Raw genomic sequence first — 23,160 nt, forward strand, 5'->3', positions numbered from 1 at the left:
GGAAATAAATCCTTCTTTGTGACTCTAGTTCTTATGGTGTGAAATTAATTTAGGTAATTCTTCTTTTAAAATGAAATCAGAAGTACCATAAAATATCACCCAGTCCTTTAGTAATAAATCTGATGGATGTTGCTATAACTGGTCATGTTGAAAAGCTCAGACGTTCAGCAAAAGAAAATAATATTGCTACATAAAATACAACTGCAACTCTACAGGAACTGCATCAGGCTATCTAGAATCATAGCCTAAGAACAGCTTTCCTTTCTAGTCCTGGTTCAGGGAAGAACACCACTGCCTTTTACATGATCCCTAACAACTTCATATATGATGTCCTTGATCATTGAGCAGTTTTTTGTTACCAGATAATATTTCTTTGCCTGATTCATACTTTTGACTAAGTAAATGTTTAAATAATTGTGGCCAGGCATTCATACCTCTTTTGGAAGTTACTTTTTTTTAAAGTATCTTATTTTTAAAGCTTTTTTTTTACTTGGAGAGTGCGATATACACACTGTTCTGCTGCTGGTTAACTATTGCATTCCAACAGTTGCAAATACTGGAAGTGGAAAGCAAGGGATAGATTAATGGGTTTTGAAGTATTTTTTGCCACAGATTTTTGTACCCTGAAAATTTGTTAGCAGGAAATCTCAAGTGAAGAAGACTCCAAAGGATCTGACAAGAAAAGAAAAGCAGTAATACCCATTTGAAAACATGGGAAACATAAAGAAAAAATGGCTGCCACAGGTATAGGAAGCATGGTTTATAAAATCTTCAGGATAAAAGTTGGACTTCTGCACTGTTTTCATTTACCATTTAGTTCACCAAGGGAATCCATTGATATTTTCCATGGAACACCCTAAAGGGAGACAGAAACTGAGTCATAGTATTTTGAGTCTATAAAAACTGAATCACAGTATTTTGATTATATTTTTTAAAATTTGTATCTTTGTGTAGAAGTAGCAAGAAAGCTAAGAGTAAATTTCACAACACTGTTTAATATCACGCTCAGTTGTTCGTACTGTCTGGTTTACAAAACATTTTCTGGAGGAAGGAGGCTACAGAGTAGAGTTGGGAATTTGTTTCTGTTCTGAAGATGATAATATCTGTTCACAATCATGGTAGAGCACTACAGGATTGCTTCTCATCTTTGTGAAGTTTTCTATGAATTTTTCTCTTGCTCTGTTTGTTTAGCAATGAAGAGTAAAGTGATGCTTTAGATTGTTCCATTCCATTTTCCAGGGTTAATACCAAGTCCCTAGCCTTTTATGGACCTTAATGATAATCACTAAATAAATACAGGAATTTAGGAAGCATTTTTCAAGACAGTGTTTCCCCCATCCCACTTCTGCCAAAATCCTCCTACTCAAATCCCTAGTTATGCAGCTACCTGAGCAAATAACTCTAGAACTTGTTATTGAAAAACTAGTTCTGGCTTTTTATCATTTGAGATACAGCAAGGGATGAGGACAAGAGATAGGGGCCATGGGACAGCAGAATGCAGAGAGCAGTCTTTCGAAAGGAAACTTTCTTGGCCATCTTTTCCCATCCAGCTAAATACAGACAATAAAACATGGTATAAAATAAAATTAAATTTTAAAAATTAAAGTTAAATTACATTTTGTATTTATCTTTAAATTATAATTATGTTTACAGATATCTAGACAGAAGAGATTTAATCTGTTAGCAGACAGACAAAAACCCAATTGTTTTGTATTTGATTTTTAATGTTTAATCTCTTCGGAGAGATTTTGTTGCTCAGACACCATCTTTAATGAAAAATGTAGTTATTTTTAAAAATTTGATCGTACTATGACAGATTATATACAATACACCATCTAGTATTAATATTTCAGTCTGGCATGCTCTAGGTACATCGTTATCATATTATTTACATATTTTTTCCTGCTGATCCTTTCTGAAATACATTTCAATGATCCTCTGATACACTTTTATCACTTGACTCTGAACTCAAATTGTCAGTAAGACTGTCTGGGCATACCACGACTACAAAGAAACTGAGAAATTGCCCATGTCTGCTATTAAGGTATTATATCACTTCCTGCTAAGGTGAGAAACATATTCCAGCTTGATGCTTAGAATCTACTTCAGGGAAACATACTGCCCACGCTCACCAAACTCAGAAACATGCTGGAGAGAAGATGACTATTTTGTTTTGGTTTCTTTTAAGTGGTGTTCTTGACCTGGGTCTAAGATATGCCTCACTGTCTGCACTGAAGGCTCATACACTATTTGCTTTTCTTGCTTCCACCACTATTTCAAAATGTCAGTGTTCTCCCTGGAACCTGACAAAAACCATGGAATGCCATCTAAATGACTCTCAAAATGCAGGCTAATTTCAGCAGCTCCATAAGTAAACTCTAGCTGGGTATCTTCCTAAAAGATACCAGAAGTCCCCCTTCACATCTGCCATGCAGGTGTTCTGTTATTCACATCTATGACAATGAATCAGACACCCTGTAAGTTTTCAGCTTTGCTGCCCCTTTGTGCATATCTCATGTGTCAGAATATACTGAATATGGAAAAAAAAAATGATTTGCTGATAGCCTACTGCTGCATATTCAATGGAAAACTGAACACTGAGAAAATAAGCTGGATTGCTGACACTAAAAAATGTGTTTACATATCTTATTGTAACACATTTTTTAGTGTCAGCAATCCAGCTTATTCCTTCTTGGCACTGATGTGGAAAGCAATACAGAAGTTGCCTATCTTCTAGAATTCATACTGCAGAAAATACACTCTCTCCAGGAAGAGAGCTTGATTGTTTTAGGTCTGCAATAACGCCCAGGCTGAGTGGTCAAAGCTTTTTATCTATATCCTTATCTCAAAGACTTTGATTTCAAGCTTACTTTAGTCAGAGTACCTAAGAACTTGTTGAGAAATAATTTATGGCAGCAAAGTATCTTGAACCTGTTTACTCCTAGTTCTTTTCACAAACAAATTTAATATATATCATTTTCCAGGATGACAACCTGAAAGTTGAGTGAATGCAGGAAGTCATGTTTAAAATAAACAGGTTGCAGGTAATTTAGGTAAGACTGCTTAGATGTAAGAACAGGTATGAAAACAGAATTAATAAAATATTATTTATAGTATAAAAACCAGGAGGGCTGTGCTGTAAGGAACAAAATTACAGAGAAATGACGAGATTTGGGAATGATACACTGAATTGTAATTACTTTCCATCCAACATCTGAAAGACACTTTGTTCTGGAATACATACATATGCAGAAGTTGGCTTTTGAAACTACACTTTGTCTGCTTGTCCTCCTTCTTTCATCTAAATATGACTCATTCAATACAGACTAGTTACTGCCAACTTATAATAGTACTGGTGAACAAGAGTTCTGATCTAATGTCAATGTGTAGTGAAAAGTACACCTCCAAAAGGACTACTCCTATGATGTGTAATGGCTTTACACATCAGTTGCTAAGTTTTCTCAGCAACATCTGAAAATACACCTAGGAAGCACGAACACAGCCAAGCATGGCATTCCAGACTGCCTAAGACAGATCCTTACAGAGGCTGGTACTTGCAATGGCATATGATGTGCTGTTTTATTAATTTGAAAGTAAGTAAAATGACCATTGATTTTAAAGATACCATATCAGAGAAAAAATTTGAGGGGACAAAAAGCACTAATGAATGTAAAACAAAGGAGAAAAAAAGACTGCTTTCCTTTCATGAAAGGAGCAGATGCTTATATGTGATACAAAAGTGCTAAAATGAATAGATGAGAAATAGTATCTTGGAGTCAAGGAGAATACCCTGGCTCAGATAGGGAAGGACTGCTCAACAATGTTCTGATTTTAGCTCCTGGAATCTTTCAGACTGGCTTGGAGGAAGAACAGTAAATACACTATGAAGGGTAGGATTCTCCTCACTTAGTGGATGGACTAGGTTAGATAACTTCTCTCATTTCACACTTTACTCTTAACAAATGTATCAGGTTTTGACATGGATCTAAACATCTTGTCATTCTTAGGTCCGGTCATTTATTCAGTATCTTTAAGCAGCTATAACACCAGTTCACTCAGTTATAGGGACTTTTTGTCAAGTGCATGAAAATTTACAGTTGGCACACACCAGCCATATTACCTTGTGTTGCCTTTGACTGGTCTTTTCCCTAGAGACATGGCTAAAGGAATGAGTCCAAGAAACAATTTTATGCACCAAACCACACTAATATCCATACAGTTTTCAGATGCCTTTACATTACTTGTGCAACTGGTCTGGTAATGTGATAATGCTTGAATCATGAGATTAAGAATTGCTAAGTGAGAAAGTGCTCCTTGCTTTGAATTTAAGGAGTAACATATTACAAAGCAAGGAAAAAAAAAAATCTTTGTCAAGGTCTCATACTGCCTAATTTTAGCCTCCTAACCTTAAAGAAATATCAGCATAGACTTTGTACGATAGGATTAATAAAGAAAGAGATAAGGATACTTCAAACAAATTATTTAGAGGAGGGAGGAAAACTTTCCTCTTTGTCAGTTTAAGGAACCAGCATTACCTCTCTGGTGAGTAGACTGATAACAGCTGAAGATATTTGGCACTACTGCACTCAGTTCTCATCCCAGCACATCTGTAGCAGTGTTTCAGAATTGAAGTACTTGACCTCCTCCTCTACCCAGGAACTAAAACTAGGTATCCACACTCTTCTACCCCAGGGATAGCTGACTTTAAAGTGCTACTCCCAGCACAAAACACAACTTAGCAAGAGGCCAAAGGGCTGAAACTGCAATGCAGAGTTGTCTAAGAGCCCATTGGGCCTGGCACTGACAGAGCACCCAGTGAAGTAAGTGTCCACTCTAGAAATAAGAATGGCAGGTCTGGGAAGAGTATTTTCAGTTGTCAGCCACACACTTTGCATGAAGCCTATTGTTTGTTAGGGTGCACTAAAACTCTTTCACAAATACCTAAAGAAAAATGTCCTTCCCACAGAGGGGAAAGTCTGCTCATGCCAACTGCCCTGGTAAGTGTGTGAGACAAAAAGCAAAATTTGTGCCAGTCTTTATTGTTTCTTCCTCCCCACATGCCAGCCTTGCATTATCTTGCAAAAGACAATATGAGGACTGAGTGACAAATTTGAAAAACTACCACTTCCCTAATGATTAGCAAAACCTTCTGCATTTGCATGTTGTTATCACGTTCCAAAAACTGGGAAGATAATGTTCTGAAATAAGGTAAGATTAAATAGCCTTCCTAACAGGATAATGATGCAAGTAGCTTACCTGTTCTGTTAATGACAAGAAATAGGCATTTAGTGGCATCAAACACTAAACAGAAAGAAAGAGAAAGCTTCATATTTTGATGTCTGATTCTTCTGACAAATGACTATCATTATTGTCTTCTCCTGTGAAACCATCTGCAAACAATATATTCTTAAATATTAGAGTGAATATGTAAGCTAAATAAATAATGAATGCAAGAAGATTTCCCAAGCCAGCGCAGAATCATATGTGCTTTGAAAGCTAACGCTGACAAAGTATGCATGACGCTGTGTGGTATTCAGAAACTTCTCTTTATTCTGACATTCACTATGTTCATCTGGAAACCTACTGTACTGGGCAAAGTACTGTGATGACTGAAGCTAAATTCACAGTTGCCTCTTGATATATCACAATATGTCATTCAGCAATACCACTGAGGAAAATGTAATTACTATGCAACATCTTGTGCTTTCTTGGGATTTCTCACTAGGTAAGTAAGAAATAAATTCCTGTCAGGACTGCAGGAGTATTGTTGTAGAGATGTAGGAACAGACCAGCTGGGTCATAAGCCATGATGCTGTGTTGAAATAACTGGTCACAGGGGATATATTCTACTTTAGCTGCAGGCTGCATGCTTTTACTTTCCACCTGAGTGTGCAGAAACTTGCTCACTGTCCAAATGAATGTTCATACAATGCATTTAAATCCCATAGTATCCCTGCAAGGTAGGAATCTTAACAGAGAAGCAACTGAGGGCAGAGAAATTAAAACAAACAAACCAATCAAAAAAATCCATGCAAGGACAGAAATTTACACTTTGGTTCCACTTGATATCTCTGCCCTGAGACTCTTTCCTTCCATAAAGCAAACAACATATAACCCCTGTAGGCACTGATCTCCTGCTGAACACAAGAGTGAAATCTAAGACACTGGCCTCCAAAACATTTTCTGAGCATGACCCAAGCCGCCTGAATCACTGCCTTTTTCTTTGGAATAAGGACCTCCACTCACAGCTTTGTTCTGCTGCTACAATGACTGTTGTGATTACCAGGAGGAAAACGCATAACACCCACACATTTACCCAGTTTCAGTACAAAATTCAAAGCTCCTATTATGGATCTATTTTGATTTCTTTATTTTAAAGTCAAATATAAAAATAAAATCAAAGGTACATACAAAGAACAGAAGAGATTCCCACTTGTGTCTTTTAAAACTTGCATGCCATTCTGATGATGTGGTTGTGGGTATGAATAATAAAAAAGAAGATGCATAAGTAGTTCTTCATGCTCATGCTGTATTCACTGGATCTGGATCAGCATAGACTAAGAAGACTGAGGTCTCAGATTACTCTTGGAAAGACCTGATAGCTTCTTATACCAACATTTAAATTGTACCATCATAGAATTGTTATGGCTGGAAGGGACAAGATCACCTAGCTCCAACCTCCCTGCCATAGACAGGGACAGCCTTCACTAGACCAGGTTGCTCAGAGTCCCATAAAATCTGGCCTTGGACACTTCCAGGGATGGAGCATCCACAACTTCTCTGGGCAACCTATTCCAGTGCCTTACCACCCTCACAGTAAAGAATGTCTTCCTAATATCTAATCTAAACCTATTCTCTTTTTGTTTGAAGCCATTAACCATTGTCCTGTCACTACATGACCTTGTAAAAAGTCACCCTCCATCTTTCTTGTAGGCTGCTTTAGGGACTGGAAGGCTGCAATTAGGTTACCTCGGTGTCTTCTCCAGGCTAAACAATCCCAATTCTTCATATGAGAGCTGCTTCATCCCTCTAACCATCTTGGTGGCCTCCTCTGGACTTGCTTCAACAAGTCCATGTCCTTCCTGTGCTGGGGACCCCAGAGCTGGACACAGCACCCCAGGCAGGGTCTCACCAGAGCAGAGCAGAGCAGAGCAGAGCAGAGCAGAGCAGAGCAGAGGGGCAGAATCCCCTGCCTGTCCCCCTGGCCACAGTGTTCTGGATGCAGCCCAGGACATGTTTGGCTTTCTGGGCTGTGAGTGCTCATGCTTGAGTCATGTCCAGCCTGTCACCAAACAGCACCCCCAAATCCTTCTCAATAGGGCTGCTCTTGATCTGTTCATCCCCCAGCCTGTGTTGATACTGAGGATTGCTCCAACCCTTAATTTAAACACTAGGCTAGGACTCATGAATACAGCAGCAGGAAAACAGTAAAGATGCTTCAAGGAAAACCAAGCTGTCTGCAAGCCAAGACTCCACAATGACAGAGAATATATTCTCATGAGGGTAACGGGCTTCTTGGTTTTTTTCTCAATTGCTCATTTTCATTCTTTTTTGCATTTTGCTTCTTAGAAGCATCATCATAATAATTAAGCATTAAAAAAAGTTTTTCTTGATGTCTGTGTGCATTCAGAACAGTTTGTCTTGAGTTTACACATTACCGGCAAAATTTTTTCCAAGAAAATGCAGTTATTGCAGGAAAGTATAATCATCTTGAATAAGGTTGGTTTGACTCATTACTGATGCAACTTCACTGATTTTCAGAGGAACGAACCAATGAACAAGGTGAGCCGAGCATGCCAATGCTTCATGTACTCCAGAGAAGCCATTTGGAGCTGATATTCCAAAGTGGAAGAACAGCTAATAAATGGGAGCAATCTTTTCCCCTACCAAGATGTCAAATATATTTTTCTTGACTCAAGAGCACATGGACAAATATAAATCTTAGCTAATAAAATATTTCAACTGAAATGTATTGGTTCAAAATTGCATTTGGCTTGCTGTTGCATAAAATTTGTCCAGCTTTTTGCTCCAGAGTTCTTGGATATTGCAACATGCTGTACTGATCACTTCTGTTTACTGGAAGTTACATGAAATACCGACTTTCCATTTTTTTGGACTAAAAATTGCAAAATTAGGCATACTAATGAGTTTACAGATTCATAATGTTTTAAGTACAAAACTCCTTATTTTTAAATTCCTTTCCATAACACTAGGCTGAATTCTTCATTACTATAATCACTTAGATGAGAAAAAAACAGCACAACAATTGCTTTATTTCAAGTTCCTTCTAGACCCACAAACATCCTTGGAACAAAAAAAACAACTATGCAATTCATAAAAAATATTGCCTACATTATAAAAGGTTCTAAATAGAAAAAATATAAAACTATAAAAAATAATCTACCACAGTATTGCTGTTTCAAATCTGTTGAAAAGAATTAGCCATCTGTCATGACAGCAGCTTGACCTGATGGGCCCTGCAGAGCAGCAGTGAGATCAGCAGGGTCCCTGCTGAGCCAGCAGTCCTTTCCTGCCAAGCCAGGCCCTGATGCCATTCCCTGGCACAACAGGTTGTCCTCAGCAACGCCACTTCCACTCACTTGTTCTCTATGATCTGGAGCACCACTGGTGTCTGGATTTCCAAACAGAAACTGTGCAAAAGTCATTGAAACCATGAGGTTCCACAATAAACCCAGTTAATAAGCTTGCCCGAGTAGTATGTCAGAATCATCTGCAGATTAATATTTAACTTCAGAATTTACAGGTGGCTGTCAATCCCATGTTTTTTTCCCTTCATAGAAAACCAGAGACAAAGCTGCACTGCCTGTGAAATGTGCTAATGTGAATGAAGCCTCCGAACCTCATCCATTTCCCTCCTTGACCAGTGTATTATTTTGATCAGTTAACGGTTTACAAAAAAAACCACTGATTAAGGAAAGGATAAATCATAACGAAAAACACAGGAGGGGATGGTATCACTCCAGACTTGGTTATTCTCTCATGCTGTTGAAGAGAAAATTATAAAGAAACACAGGTTTAAAAATTATGTAAACTGGAGAGTTGAACTGCTCCTGCAAGCTGCTGAGTAAAATGTTGAGCTGGTGGAGATATTATGTACTTCATTTTAGTGGTGCAAGAAATTTTATCGGTGAGCATATTCATTGACAACATGGGACTATCAGCATCTAGTCCACTTGGATGGGACAGCACTCCTCAATGCACTGCAATAATTAGTGCTTACAGAAGCTTCTGAGATACACAAGCACAAACACATCTACATGCCATTAACTTCTGCTTTTATTACTTCAGTCACTTATGAGGCTCTTCAAGTTAAAATTATGCTACAAAATTAACTTCATTCCTCTTTTAATATGATTAAGATCCTGCATAATATTTAGACACCGTTTATGTGTTTCAAGAGTTTTAACTTTGCTAACTCTTCAGTTCTCTCTACAGGCAATTAAAAAAGACATGACTGAAATTCTTCCATCTCAGTCAAATGGATTGATGAGTTTTAATGGAACACATTTATTCCAACCTTTAATTAAGTTTGGCAGTCTGAAATCATTAATCTATGCTTTGAAACTATGTACTATAACGTGAGCATTTAAAACCATACAAGTCAATCTTGTTATAAGGTGGATGTCTGAGTGATAATGCAGCTTTCTAGAAGCTGCCTTTGAATCCTTTAAATTACCTTTCCTTAGCTCATGACATAAACCATTAAGGATTTGCTCCAGCAGGGGATGAAGCCAACCTCAGTGTGACACTGCTTTGGCCAAAAGCAACCATTTAATCTTGCAAGGTTATTGTAAAAGTTGATAGGCAAGGAATCTGATCTACATTTTCCATCCCACGTAAACCTTAACACAGTTATTGCTTAAAGAAAGAATCAACTGCATTATCTGGTGTTATTCTGCTAGATTATTCAGTGACTCCTACGACCAATTTCCTTGTGAGAATATTTGCAGTAGTTTAGCCTTTGGGGTGGAAATAATTTCATTTTAATATGTTTTTTGGAGAACTGCCAGAGTTACAGGCAATTTTTATGCGAGAGAATTGTACAAGCATGAAAGTGAATACCTTGAGATTCTGGGTTCTCTTTCTAGAACAAAATAAGGAGTCTCAAAGAGCATTAAAGTATAAAATCTTTCAAGTAGCCATCTTGGCTACTTTTCAACACCTGCCAGAAGACCTTATAGTTATTTTTCGGCCTTTACTGATGCTTTAAAGTCCAGCACACTCAAGATGGATGGGAGATAAAAAACTACTGAGAATTCTCCCAAGCAGCTGCTGTTTGGAATACAGTGATCAACAAAACACACCGGTTGGGGATACCTCTGAATTAAGGCAATCTCTGGGCTTGATTTAACAGTTTGAGCTGCTGTCACAGAATACCTGGCATCCTGTGAACAGGAACAGGTCTTTCTAATAATAGCTTTTCAGGTTGTCACTATTCCTCCACTGAGGTTCCTCTTTCTTTTCCCACCTCAGGGTGAACTAGTGGTCTGAGTGTTCCCTCTCTTGGTTGCAGAGCTTCAGCTTCAGGTCTGTAATGAGCTGCAGCTGGTAGGTAATTATGATACTATGGCCTAGAGGAGGTATGGAACTTTTCAAGCAATAGAGTACTAAGTAAAGCTGATTTAAAAAAAAAAAAAAGGACTGTGTTTTGGAGGCTTTTGGATTGCATGCCTTGAATTTCCTTATGAAGAATTCTTAGTTTGGAAGGTTCTGATACTCTCTTTCAGAAGTCAGATGTAAAATCCAAAATCAGAAGTAAAAGGAAAATGCAATTGTGGAAAATGTGAAAGCTTTTAAATAAGCACTTGTCCTGTCCTGCACACAAGAAAAGAAACATGAAATTTAATTTTATGGATTTTTATTTTATTAGAAATAAGTTAATTTAGGAGAATGGGTCTTTTTGAGTTAATAATTTGTGTTCCATTATTACACAACAACTTGGCACCGAATGTTTCCAAAGGTTTGTACCACTGAACTGCAGGACTTGTGCACAGTAACAGATCACCAGCTGGATGTTTCCAGTGGTCACAGCACAACCATGTTGTACACTAAACAGGCAGTGCTGGGGAAATCCTTTCATTTTCCCTTCCACACAACTAAAAAGCCTGTCTCTTTACAGGCATACCCCTTATTTAATGAAATCCTACACACCCCAAACTGGGTGCCAAAGCTTCCACTATTAAAGGGGAGGGTGTCACCCCTTTAATTTCATAGGCGCCATTACGATATGATTAACTCTTGATTGTGGGAGTCAGGAGAGTTGCATTTGTGGAGAACTGTGAGTTTAACATTAGACAAAAGAAATACATATTTTCTAAAGGGCATTCACAGGTAGTTTGTCTGAGCCTTGAAATCAGAAAAGTATTGTGCCTGCCAGCCTGAAAAGAAAATGTGGACTACAGCTTATATCAACCCTGAAGCTGGTCTCAATTTTGTTCAACGTTTGAAAAATTAAGATATATCAGATTTCTGGATCATATGAGACAACATTCACATTATTGCTTTATAAGTTTTGCCTGTTTATCAATTTTGTTGAATAAATGCTTATTCTTGTCAAATCAAAAACAATCCAACAAAACATTCACTAACAGTGACCCAGTCATTTAACCTCAAGCTGCCCATTTCTACATTCATTCCACATTTCACTCTCTAATATAATTACTCCTGTTCAGAACAGACAGTGATGAAGTGATCTGGCCTTTACGTATTATTACTTGACTAGTTTTTCCATATTTGATGAAAAAAAAATAAAATCAGTTACTGAACATTCTTATTAATATTAAAGTGTCCCTGCATCTCCTTCATGCTCTTTAGGACAGTTGCTATATAACAAAAAAGTATTTCTCCTTTTCTTCTTCTGCACTACAGCTAAGTAAATTTTCATTAACAATTGTTAGGCTTTATGAATTTTCAGAAAAAAAAATAGTTTAATCTAATTAGTTTTATTTGAACATCTTCTGATAAATATATTTAGACCAAGGACCATTTATTATCATTTGTGTTTCCACACTGACTGGAGCTAAAGGAATTTTTGACATTTTAGTTCAATACAAACCAGGCTTACGATTACAAAAAATGAGACTTGGCTGCTGTGTTGCAAAGAGGCATGAGATGGGGCTCATAATGCCAGTTTGGTTCCCTAGGATTTATTTCCCATGTTGAGATTCACAACAGCCACCATGCTAAGTTCTCAGATACCTAATTAAGACAGAAAGGAGGAATAAGATGTGTGAAATTCTGGCTACTCCAGTAAACACAGCTTAAGTCTTTCTCAATCTGCAAAAAGTGTATAATCTCCATCCATGCACAGGAAGTCCTTCTACCATTTCTGGAGCTGGGGTGTAATGCACGAGCAGTGGTCTGCTAGGATAAATGGTCAAACTTTCAGTGCCTTGGTTCTAAGCATTACCCAGCTCAAGTGTTTAAGCCCACAGATTCAGATTCTCTCAGCTAAACATCTAAGACTGTAGGATGCCACAGCCACCTGGGCTAACATCAGCCCTAAAGTAAGGGGAAGGCTTTTGCTCTTCTAGGCCCTGGATGCTTCTGTGGCAAACTGGAAAACTTCTGTTTGTGTATAGATAGTCACATACATACATACATACATACATAATAAATACATATATGTTTATGCAGTTGGCTTATTTAATTATCAACTTTACAAAAAGTATACAAAAAGTCAGCGGTTTAAGCTATATAAATTCTTTCTGGGGCAAAAAGACATTACCCAACAGGTTGGGATGTTAAATAAACTAATCTCTGCAAGATTTGTAGCTCATTTGGGAGATTAGATAAATGTAAGAACCTTGAATACAATTTTAGAGAAGCTAAAGAATTATACATTCTTTCCATGATTTTATTTACCTCTTTTTGCTGGGACATGAAACCTTCAGTCTGTGATTGCAGAAATTACATCATCATCAGTGTATAATCAGTATGGTAGGTCAGGAACAGTGTTCCCAATATAAAATAAAGGGATTTTTTTCCTTTTTTTTTTCTTTCACCTTAGGTGTCTTTTTCAACTACTCTATAAAAGGTTCTTTATCATATGCCTTTTTTTTTAAACTTTAGGACATGACATCTTTTGCCCATTACAAAGGTTTGACCACCTTTACTTCAGTAAGGAACACATTTTAGAGAAAATGACAACATGTACTGCATGTGAATTTTTTTCAAGTCCAGTTACTTCTCTTGACTGTTTCTTAGTAGATAGAGAAATACATTATTAGTTATGCCCTAATGCATGACACTAATTACTGCCAATCATTCTGCCCATGTTTATTCTTGATGTACAAGCAGCACCTTCTGCCAACCACATAAAGGCATCAGAGTAAACCAGACATCACAGCAGCTTAATAGATCTAGTCATAGCATGGTTCTTAATGAACTCTATATTCATGTAAATGTCTATTATACTTATGGAGCTCCGTCATGAATGAAAATTAGCTCAACAGTTATTAACTGAGACAAGGAGAAAGGTCACCTTGTGCCTTTGGAAGTGAAATGCTTGCACTTGCCGTAGCAAGGCTGTGAAAATCAGATGGAAAACTAAACTAAAACTTATCTCATGGTACACAAGGGAGGAAGCATGGTTAGAACCAGGCAATGGTCACTAGGATGTTTACATTCTACTTCTCCTGCTTGTTTGTTGTATGACAAGCTCTTCAGATTATTACCTGCAAAAATCAACATAAGACAATATATCTGAAGTCAAATAAAACAGTTGACTTCAAGATTGTGCAAGTCTTGCTTCCTTAACTGAGTAAAGTATTTTACAATAGTGTCACAGATCAGAACAAACCACTTCAACCAGCCAAGCTGCTTGAACAGACAGTTATTACTATTGGTGCTCACAGAATTCAAAATAATTCTGTTGCCTATATCTCAACTTTTTACCCCAGGACTGGACATACAAATCACCCTGTTGACATGGCAGACAGTCTACAGCCATGACCATGTCTCACCCAACACACCAAAGGAGAGCACCTCTTTCATAGCCTCTCTCTCCCTCCATACATAATCTTTATTCTTATTTATGCATTGAGACTGGAATACAAAATTTAACTCTGTGGGCACCATGACTGGAAATGTGTGCCTCTATCACTCTAGACAAAAGTTTTCATGTTCCTGAGGAAAGCCAAGGGATAGGACAATTCCCTCCAATACTGCTAGGGTGAGACTGATAGAACTCTGGTGGATCCAACCAGACTCTCTTGTCAGGAGGACCTCACATGATGAGGGTATTGCTCTCCTTACTCCCATTCCTTCAGCAACAAAACTGTCCTATAGCCAGAGGACACTATAAACTTAGATCTTCTGAAAAACATTCCTGGCTCTGAAGCAACTGAACAGTAGTTGTTACTAAAAAAATTTTGAAAAAATCTATAAGACACGGTTTAAAGGAAAAGACAATTAAAGACTTACATGTGACTGCAACATTAAGATTCTCAAGGCTGTGATTTCTCAGAAATAAAATAAAGTACTAGAAGAAAGCATTATTTTACTAGGTAAAAAACCTTTCCTTCTTATGCCAAGATATCAATCACCTTGTTTTTGCAATGATGTATGAAATTACTGATCACTGTCCAAAACCAGGCAGACAATCTCTAGCAACATAATAAAGACCTTGCAACACAGAACACTAGATACAGGTATGTAGAGGTAGCACTTGTGATACCAAAGCCCTTTTAAACTGATTCAGAATGGAGACTCCATATTTTGCATTCAGGAATGGCTACAGCTACAGCTTGGACCAGTTGCTTGCTTCCACTGTGAGACGTGGCATTTTATGAAATGAAAACATTTTCTTACTTTTTGACCAGTTTTAGTCAAGCTGCCCCCTACACACAGAGATTATAGAAAGAATCCATTTAGCATATATCTTCTCTTTCCCAGAGGCTGTGCAAGTGTTAGAATGGAGAAGAAAGCTTTGACAGGTACAGGATGCAACTAAGAAATGCTGAGAGCTGGTGCAACGCAATTAATGCCCTGTGAGACTGCCATCAGAAACTGCCACATCCACCCCCCTACAGATTAACAGCACTTCAGGTGTTGAGACTTTACAAGATAAGTTTTGGACTTTTCAGAACAGGTGTTTTTGTGTTTTGCCCTGTTTGGCTTTTTCCAGATGTGAAAGCAGCAATCCCACTATAGTGTCATAGAAATAGCTTGGAGTTGGAGCAGATTTGTTCTTTGACTATTTTGATAATGTCTGTGTTCTGTTTCCTCAGCCTTATCTGTATGGTCTGCATCATGATCCTCCCTGCAAGTACAATAAAGCAACAGGAAGACCAGGAGCTGAAACTTGCAAAGCGTTGTCTTTGTGTGGCATTAGCAGTCTGCAGACCTTGATATGCTATACACAACATGACAAATTCTGTTTCCTGCCCACTCTACCATGTATATACATAAGCATATAAAACAGTAGCACACAAACAGAACCTGTGATACATATAACAAACAACAGAAAAAAACCCTAAGAATGAAAACGAACCAAAAAAAATCAATGAAGAGATTGTTTTAATGACAGCGATAAACTAATATACCAAGGAAGAAATCCCTACCATTGGGTAAATTACTTCAAACAAGCAAATATCACCCAGTGAAATAAACAGCTGATCAGAATGGAAATGTAAGGTTTTTAAGCTTCTTTTAACTAAGTAGGTGTTCCCTTACATACAGGAAGCAACTGAGATTTTCAAGTGAGATCAAGCATAAGAAAAGAGAGTGAGAGCAAAATGCCCATGATGCTGACTAATTCAACATGTTTTTGTACAACGTCCAAAGTTGCAACTGATTCATTGTCTTCTTCTGGGAAAAGGCTGTCAAATGAGGCAGGCATTAAAGTCACATTTTTGCTCTTTAAACCTCTTGTCTATTAGCATTCCTTCCTGCAGGAGAACTGAAATCAAATGCAGTATGTTTCACACCTGTAGCTATGAGACTTTCAATTCTGATAGCTGGAAGCATCCTTATTTACTTATTCTGCAGTGTCGTTATTTTTTTCCCTTCTACAAGAAAGAGAGCATTTTCTACAAGTCCTTATTCTCTCTTTGCACCTTTTACTCAAGGCTACTAGCATGCAAAGTGAACTGTCTAACTCTTTAAATAATTTAACATGAAAACACTCACATCTGGCCATCTGCTGCTACAGTTCAAGAGACTTCAGCATTTCCGACGGCAGCTGCTGACTACGCAAAGGGCAAACCAGGGCAAGAGGGACCCAGAACCTCAAACCTGCCGTAGGTATTCTGACCAGGGCAGGGAGCTCTTCTGAAGTGCCACCGCAGGCCTGCCAACATGCCCCCAAAAACGCAAATAACTTTTCCTAGCAAATGAGACGTGCTCGGTTATTTTGTGGCAATCGCTGTGGCTCGGTACGCGCATCCCCGCGCAGCCAGGCTCCCGGCCGGTCGCATCGCGGGTCCCGCGGCGGCGGCAGCGCCCGCACGGGAGGGGCGGCGTGGGGTCCGGCCCGAGGGTCACTCACCATGTTGACTTCCGAGACCACGTCGATGCTGGCGATCTCTATCCGCATGCCCACATCCACGGGCGGACCTGCGGGGGGAGCGGGAGGCGGCGTTAGCGCACCTGGGGGGGGCCGGGGCGCGGGTCGGGGGGCCGCGGGCGCCTCACCTCCGAAGTCCGGGCGTAGGCGGATGTCGTAGCCTTGGAGCAGCCCGTCCACAGTCTCCTTCACGTAGGACATGTTGCTGGGCCCGTCGGCGCTGCAGGAAGAAGCACAAGCGGGTTAGGGAGGCGGCCCCGCGCCCGCCTGTCTCCCTCCCTCCGTCCGCAGCCCGGCGGCGCTCACCTGCGCGCCGCGCACGCCACGGCCAGCGCCAGCGGCAGCAGCAGCGCCCGCGGACCGGCCCGCCTCGCAGCCGCCCGCATCCCGGCCGCCGCCTCACGGGGGACCAGCCGCGGACTGGAACTTGGCGCGGACCGGCGAGGAGAACCAATTCCCGAGAGCGGGACGCATGCGCGGAGCGGAGGGCCGCGGCCCCGGGGCGCCCCGCAGCCCGCCCCGGCCGCCCGGGCCCGGCCGGGCCGCGCCCGCCGCGGGCTGCTGAGGGAGCGGGACCGAGGGCGCGGCGCCGCAACAGGTATCGCGGCAGCGCTGAGGCCGGCGGGGCCCCGCGGCTGGCGGGGCACAGCGGGACCGGGACCCCCGAGCTGCCGCAGGGAAGGGGCTGCCACAGCCGGGCGCGCCCCCCCCTCGCTGGAGCGCCGGCTTCCCGTCAAGAGACAGTGAATGATTGTTGAGGGCGCTTCGGCGTGAAAATTCCCCTCGATGTTATGTTAGCCATGAAGTGAAAGGGGCATGGCTATTCGGACAGAAAGGCACGTTTTGCTGCAGGTAGCCTTTTGCCGAGTGGCGAAGGCTGGGCAGGACGCGCGCGCCCCGCGGAGCGCTCGGCGCTCCCGCTGCGGTACCCGCGGTGCCCCAGGTAACTGATCTTTAGTTCCAATGTTTTAACCAATGTCATTGATCTTGCCTTTAGAACTTCTTCTTTTTTAAGACTCTCGGAATCGATGCTCTAATGTAACCTGACCTGTCGTGTGCATCATTACACAGTGACTGATCGGAGTCCTGTGAATAGTTCATGACTTTGCCGGTGCCGCTCGCTTTCAGTGCACCGTAGCGCAGCAGAAATAACATTTATCCCTTTCAGGTTCAGCCCATCTCCTCTGCGCGCTTCACAGCCCTGCGCGCGGTGCCCTTGGGATACGTATTGAGTCTGCTTTTGAGTCTGCTACAGCGTCATGCAGACTTGTTTCTGAGAAATGGCAGACTTGGTGATTTTTGTAGCTGAAATATGCCACGATACTTGAAAAATCCTGGAATATTGGTATAGTTTGTGACACACATTCCAGTGATAGTTTTGAGCAGCTTTTGGAACAAATTTTTGAACAATGCATTTTTCTATGAAAATTTATCTCTTTTGAAGAAGGAGCCCAACATGCTTCCTGAGAGATTACTATCGAGTTCTTCATCTCACACCTGCTTTCTCCAACCACTCTTGTACAAATTTATGAAAATAATTATTTTATCAGTTCTTTGTAACAGTATATAAGAAATATTTTTTATTTTCTTTGAGGCATTTTATATTTTTTTCTTTTCCTCCTAGTTCAGTAATTAGCTGCTGAAAAATGTGACCTCCCAGCTTAACTTGAGAGTACTTTAGGATTGCTGTTTGGAAAGAGTTTTGCTCAATTATAATTAATTGGTGTGGGTTGAGTAGAGTGCTTTAAAAAAAAAAAAAAAAAAAGAAATCCTACCAATCCTACCTATAGCTGTCTGCCAAATAGTATCTTTAATTAGAGTTGTATCCCACACAGCCATCACAAAGTTACCTGGGTCTTTTGAAGCACTGAATTAGGATTTACCATAGAGCTATATATTTTACTTCTTGATGGTATGCAGCATTACATTAGATTTGTCATAAGCCATGTGAAAGTCAGTTATGCCTGTATTTAAGGGAGACCACTGCTCTTCAAGGCTTGCCAAAATCTGTCTTGAGGCATAAGTGCAGGGGTTTATTCTATTAGAATACTTAATCTGCTGCACATTCCAGGCAGTTTTAATTCAGATGAGCTGTAGTCTGGCCCCTGGACTGAATGCCCAATAATGGTTGAACTGTTCTAGGTGAATTTCTGATCTTACCATCTGGTCTGAGAAGGCACAAGCAAAGCCTGTCCTGCAGGTCTCCTGCAATCAGGGATGCCTCAGCCCACCAAATGTACTTCCAGGAGGGATGAAGATGTTCTTATTGGTGCTGGTTCCTCTGAGAGCTCTCCCAACCAAGCTGTCCTGGCTTCTGGAGACCAGCCTCGAGCTTCCTCCACTGTACATCCCAAAAATAAGACCCAAACTATTGAAATTCAACTCCATTTTGTACAGCTTGATTACTGGGGACATCCAGGCTCTAAACTTGGGTTTTGAAACAACTGCAAATATTCTGCAGTGTAGAGACAATACTGAACAGATCCCTCAGCAGTAGGGGCTTGAGAACAAAGAGATTTATATGGTATTTTTAATAACCATACAAAGGAGGAGCTGCATGGCATTACACTGCCAGAGCAAAGGGGGTGAGAAGGATTTCTCTTTCCCTGTGGGAAGGATGATGGAAACATATCTGAGACCTCTTTTCTGTTGTTTTCAGGACTGAAAAAGGTAAATTATTATCAGCAGGACTTCCACTCTCACACATGTTGCTAGCTGAAGTAGTCAATGAATTAAGAATTTGGAAGCTCTGTTCTCTTTGCAGATCATCTGTTTCTAGAAGAATATAGTATGCTTTTCCAGGACACCAGTGTGGAAGAATTTTGACATAATTTTGATAAAACACTCCATGTGACATAGTTCTTGCTTCAGGATCTCTTCAACAACCCCTTGAGCAAAGAATAAAGACATCCAAAATGAATGACTATGGGGAAGGGGCTGATGCTCAAATATTATGATTATTGTTTACAAATATTTTCTAAAGCTTCTACAGGTGACAAGACATCTGGTAATCTGTTTTTGACATGCGCTTCGAATGACAGCTGCTTCTGCAGTCAATAAATTGATTTCAAAACACAGCAGTGTGTCTTTCCATCCACTCCAAGAGGGTTTGCTCAAACGCCCAGGCTGAGTGAAACCTGGGGGGTACTCAGCATGGCTTTCGGGCATCTTGGAATTTGCTGAGCATCCCAGAATACAGGCAACTAAGTAGATGGCTAATTTGAAGTTTTGGAAATCAGGCTGTTTAGTGTCCAAAGTTCTAGGAGCTTAATCTGGAGAGTTTTGGCACTAGTTTTCAATATTTTTAGTACTCTCTCTCACCTCTGAGATATGCAATTATCAATCTGTGGTTTTTTTAATAAGACTGGAAATAACCCAGCTGCATGGAAGTGTCTGTCTCCACACAAATAATTAAATATTTCTATTGTTATTGCCTTTCCTTTCCACTCCGTCAGTGGAATGAGCTCCCATGGCAGAGCTACCACCCTGACCCATGTGTGCTGTTTAGTGACACCAGTGCAGGGGATGCAGTCAGTTCACAGCCTACAGGAGCTGTAACTCCATTGTAACAAGCCCAGTTTGGTTTTCAAACACTTGTGGTGCCTTCATTTTCTGCTCTTACCGTTTTTTCTTATGATTATTTCCACATACTGCAGTTCAATAAGTTTTCTTGAAACCCTTGCTAATGATAGTGCCAAGTTTCTTTCCCAATAATTTCTACTCTGGGTTTAGTATGTATAGGGTCTATGAGGCAGACATACAGCTTGTAAATAAGATTTAAAAAATATATTTTCTGGTCTGTGTTAGAGAAGGCAAAATTATTCTTTTGGGTGAAGAATAATTTCATATTGGTTAGACATATGTAAGCACTAATAAACTAAATAATTGAAATCCACTAGTTCTAAGATATTAACGATTACTTTTTTTGTTCATATTCTAAGACAAGTCAAATACTTACTAGAAGCAAGATAAATAATAATATCATAAACCATGATGCAGAAACTATCCTGGGCCAAATGAATGTTCATTTTTTTCCTTCATTATGTTTAAACTTTCAGGATGGTATCTTTTTTCTTACACAAATTAATGTTTCCACTTTACTAAATACCTTTTTTGCACTGCTCATTTTAATTTGGCACCAGAAAGTGCACATCATACAAAGATTATGTCTTGCTCAGATAATGTTGGCTAATTAAAAAAAAAAAAAAAGCAAGATCACTGAAAAAGAGGGAAATTTGGAGATTGTTTCTGTGTCCTTCTAGATAAGCTCTATGGGCAGGAAGACCACAAGTTTTTAAGAAATAAAGGAGATAAAAAGCAAAAATGATGACTATGCAATCTCTCTCTAGTGATATTTTGTACCTTAAAAGTAGAATGAAAGAAGGTGTCAGTGTGCTTCTACTCAAAACAAATGGGGAGCTGTGTCCCTCATACTTTGTATGTGGAGGTGATGACTGAAAATGATAATTGGGATACTGACAGGTTTTGAGAAACTGCAAATAAGGACTTGCAGACCCAGGATACTCCTAATCTGTGTCCAATTGGAACTGCTGTGTGGATTTTTCATACTACATACACAGCTGAAAGAAAAATGAGAATTAGGATGGGTACACTTTTTTTTTTTTACTTGGCACTGAGCAGGCAACATGTTGCAGTAATTAAATCAATAATTTTAATTCAAAATTTTAGATCAATTTTTTTAACAATTGAGATGAATGGTTGGATTTGAAAACTATGAAGTAAAACCTTGGAATTGTGAAATAACTACCTGGGCAGGTAGAAAACAAACCTTGTTCATATTTATACGTAAAGAGGCAGGTAACGAAATAGGTCACTTGTTTCATCTGCTTAGGGATAGCACTATTGTTGTTTTGTACCTACAGCAGTCCCTCAAGTCAAATAGAGCTTGTGAGCATCTTCTCAAATGACAAAAAACTGCAAGCTGGAAGTACTTTTAGTTTGCCTTGGGGATTTCAGTGCAGCAGCAAAGCTGTGCAAGCTATCGACAAGAGCTGAGGACTGCCATGCTGGACTTGTGCTTTTTCCTGGGATCTGTAGGCAGTGTGGTACTGCTACACACTGAGGAGATCACCTCACCCTCACCCTATTTCCCTTTCCTTTGGGCCTCTCAGTAAGCCCTCACTCTTATCTCAGGAAAATAAAAGGTTCCGCTTTGTGCTCCATTTTCATCCCTCTCTTTCCACCTGGTTAAGATCAATTAAGGTCTTTCTAGTGCATGTTTTACTTTGTTTTAAAAGACTTTAAAATGCTTAGGGCAGTTCTTTTGAGGAATTAATAGTAAATATCAAAACTGTGAATCAGTTACTCACTTTTAATAGTCAAAATGAGAAGATATGAGCTATAGGATTTTGTCCTGTAATAACTATAGCCAGGATAATTTAGTGAGACTTTAACATGTCAGCTGAACATACGTACTACTCATTTGAAATCACTTTTTAGATTTCCCAGCTTTTTTCTGTCTAGACCACCATTCAACATCCTTTCTTAACATTACAGAATTTGCTTCCTCTCAAGATGTGCATGCCCAGTACTGCATCCCTAATGACAGAAAACCCTAGAGCAGCACATTTTCTTTGTCCTCTCTCCTCACCATCTCTGGGAAGCAACCTTGCTTCAAAGTCCTTCATCCCATCTGTGAAAGAATCAGAAGCTCCTTCATCCTCTGATTCTGGCTCAGGAGAAGTAGTGGGGGCTAAAGATTAAGGTGTTTGTCCCAGTTGCTATAGAGATTATAAAAAAAAAGACAATTTTAGTTTCAGAAAACAAACCATTCTGGGCAAATAAGGATAGAGAAGCCACAAATGTTCAGACAGACACGAAGAATGTGAAGGCAGCAGTTAGTCTGTGTGCATTTGTATAGTTTTTATAGACATATTAACTACGAGGAGCCTGTCATTTTAAGTGTTGTTGGAAAAAGGAAGGCAGTTTGATGGCAGCACTACAGAAGCTCGTTTTAAGGAGGTATTTAGAGAACAGAGACATATGAAGGATGGTATTGTTTTGATTTCTCTTTAAAGGTACTTCAGATGCTTCATTTTGAACAGCTCCTAAAAGCTGATTTTTTTCAGTAGTGGCAATATGTCAGAAGCAGAATAGCAAGAGTTAACACCTGATGTTTTATCCTGGAGAAATTGAGCACATGTATACCTTTTGATTACAAGCAGCTCCCTTGGCTTTAAGAGTCTGATGCATACTGTGGCAAGGTGCTTTTAGATTTGTAGGATTGAGAACTTTGCTTCTATGCTTTTTAGGCCTGCTCCTGTCTTGGTTTGTGCAGTTTTTGGTTGGTTTGTTTTTTTTGTTTTGTTTTGTTTTGTTTTGTTTTTTTAGCATAAGAAACTAAACACTTTTAGTTGAATGGCTCAAAAATTATTTTTTGGATAAATGGATTAATTTAACCTAGCTTTGCCTTGACATTGTTTTCGGAAGCAGCTCACTGCAAATCCCTATTAAAATTATCAGGTTATGAGTATTATTCTCAGACTCAAGCATTAGTATTCTCACACTCATACATAAGTATTTTACCACACAGAGCCACTAGAATGCAATGTGTCTCTTTCTCCCATTTCAGTGATGTGATGCACTCACTACAAACACTTGTGAATGTGAGT

General features: G+C 39.7%; 1 protein-coding gene across 1 annotated transcript in view; it reads right to left on the reverse strand.

Moving 5' to 3' along the window:
• The window catches only part of GABRB1 (gamma-aminobutyric acid type A receptor subunit beta1), a 107,387-nt gene extending 90,473 nt beyond the window's left edge, over positions 1 to 16,914 (reverse strand). Inside the window, exons 1-3 of the mRNA XM_059844893.1 lie at positions 16,835 to 16,914; positions 16,657 to 16,748; positions 16,511 to 16,578 (exon numbers count right to left, since the gene is read on the reverse strand). Coding sequence (XP_059700876.1) covers positions 16,511 to 16,578; positions 16,657 to 16,748; positions 16,835 to 16,914 — 240 coding nt within the window. The remainder of the gene's footprint in view (positions 1 to 16,510; positions 16,579 to 16,656; positions 16,749 to 16,834) is intronic.
• Positions 16,915 to 23,160: the final 6,246 nt, after the last annotated feature.

The sequence above is a fragment of the Haemorhous mexicanus genome, chromosome 4 (genome assembly GCF_027477595.1).
Source record: "Haemorhous mexicanus isolate bHaeMex1 chromosome 4, bHaeMex1.pri, whole genome shotgun sequence".
Classification (NCBI taxonomy): Eukaryota; Metazoa; Chordata; class Aves; order Passeriformes; family Fringillidae; genus Haemorhous; species Haemorhous mexicanus.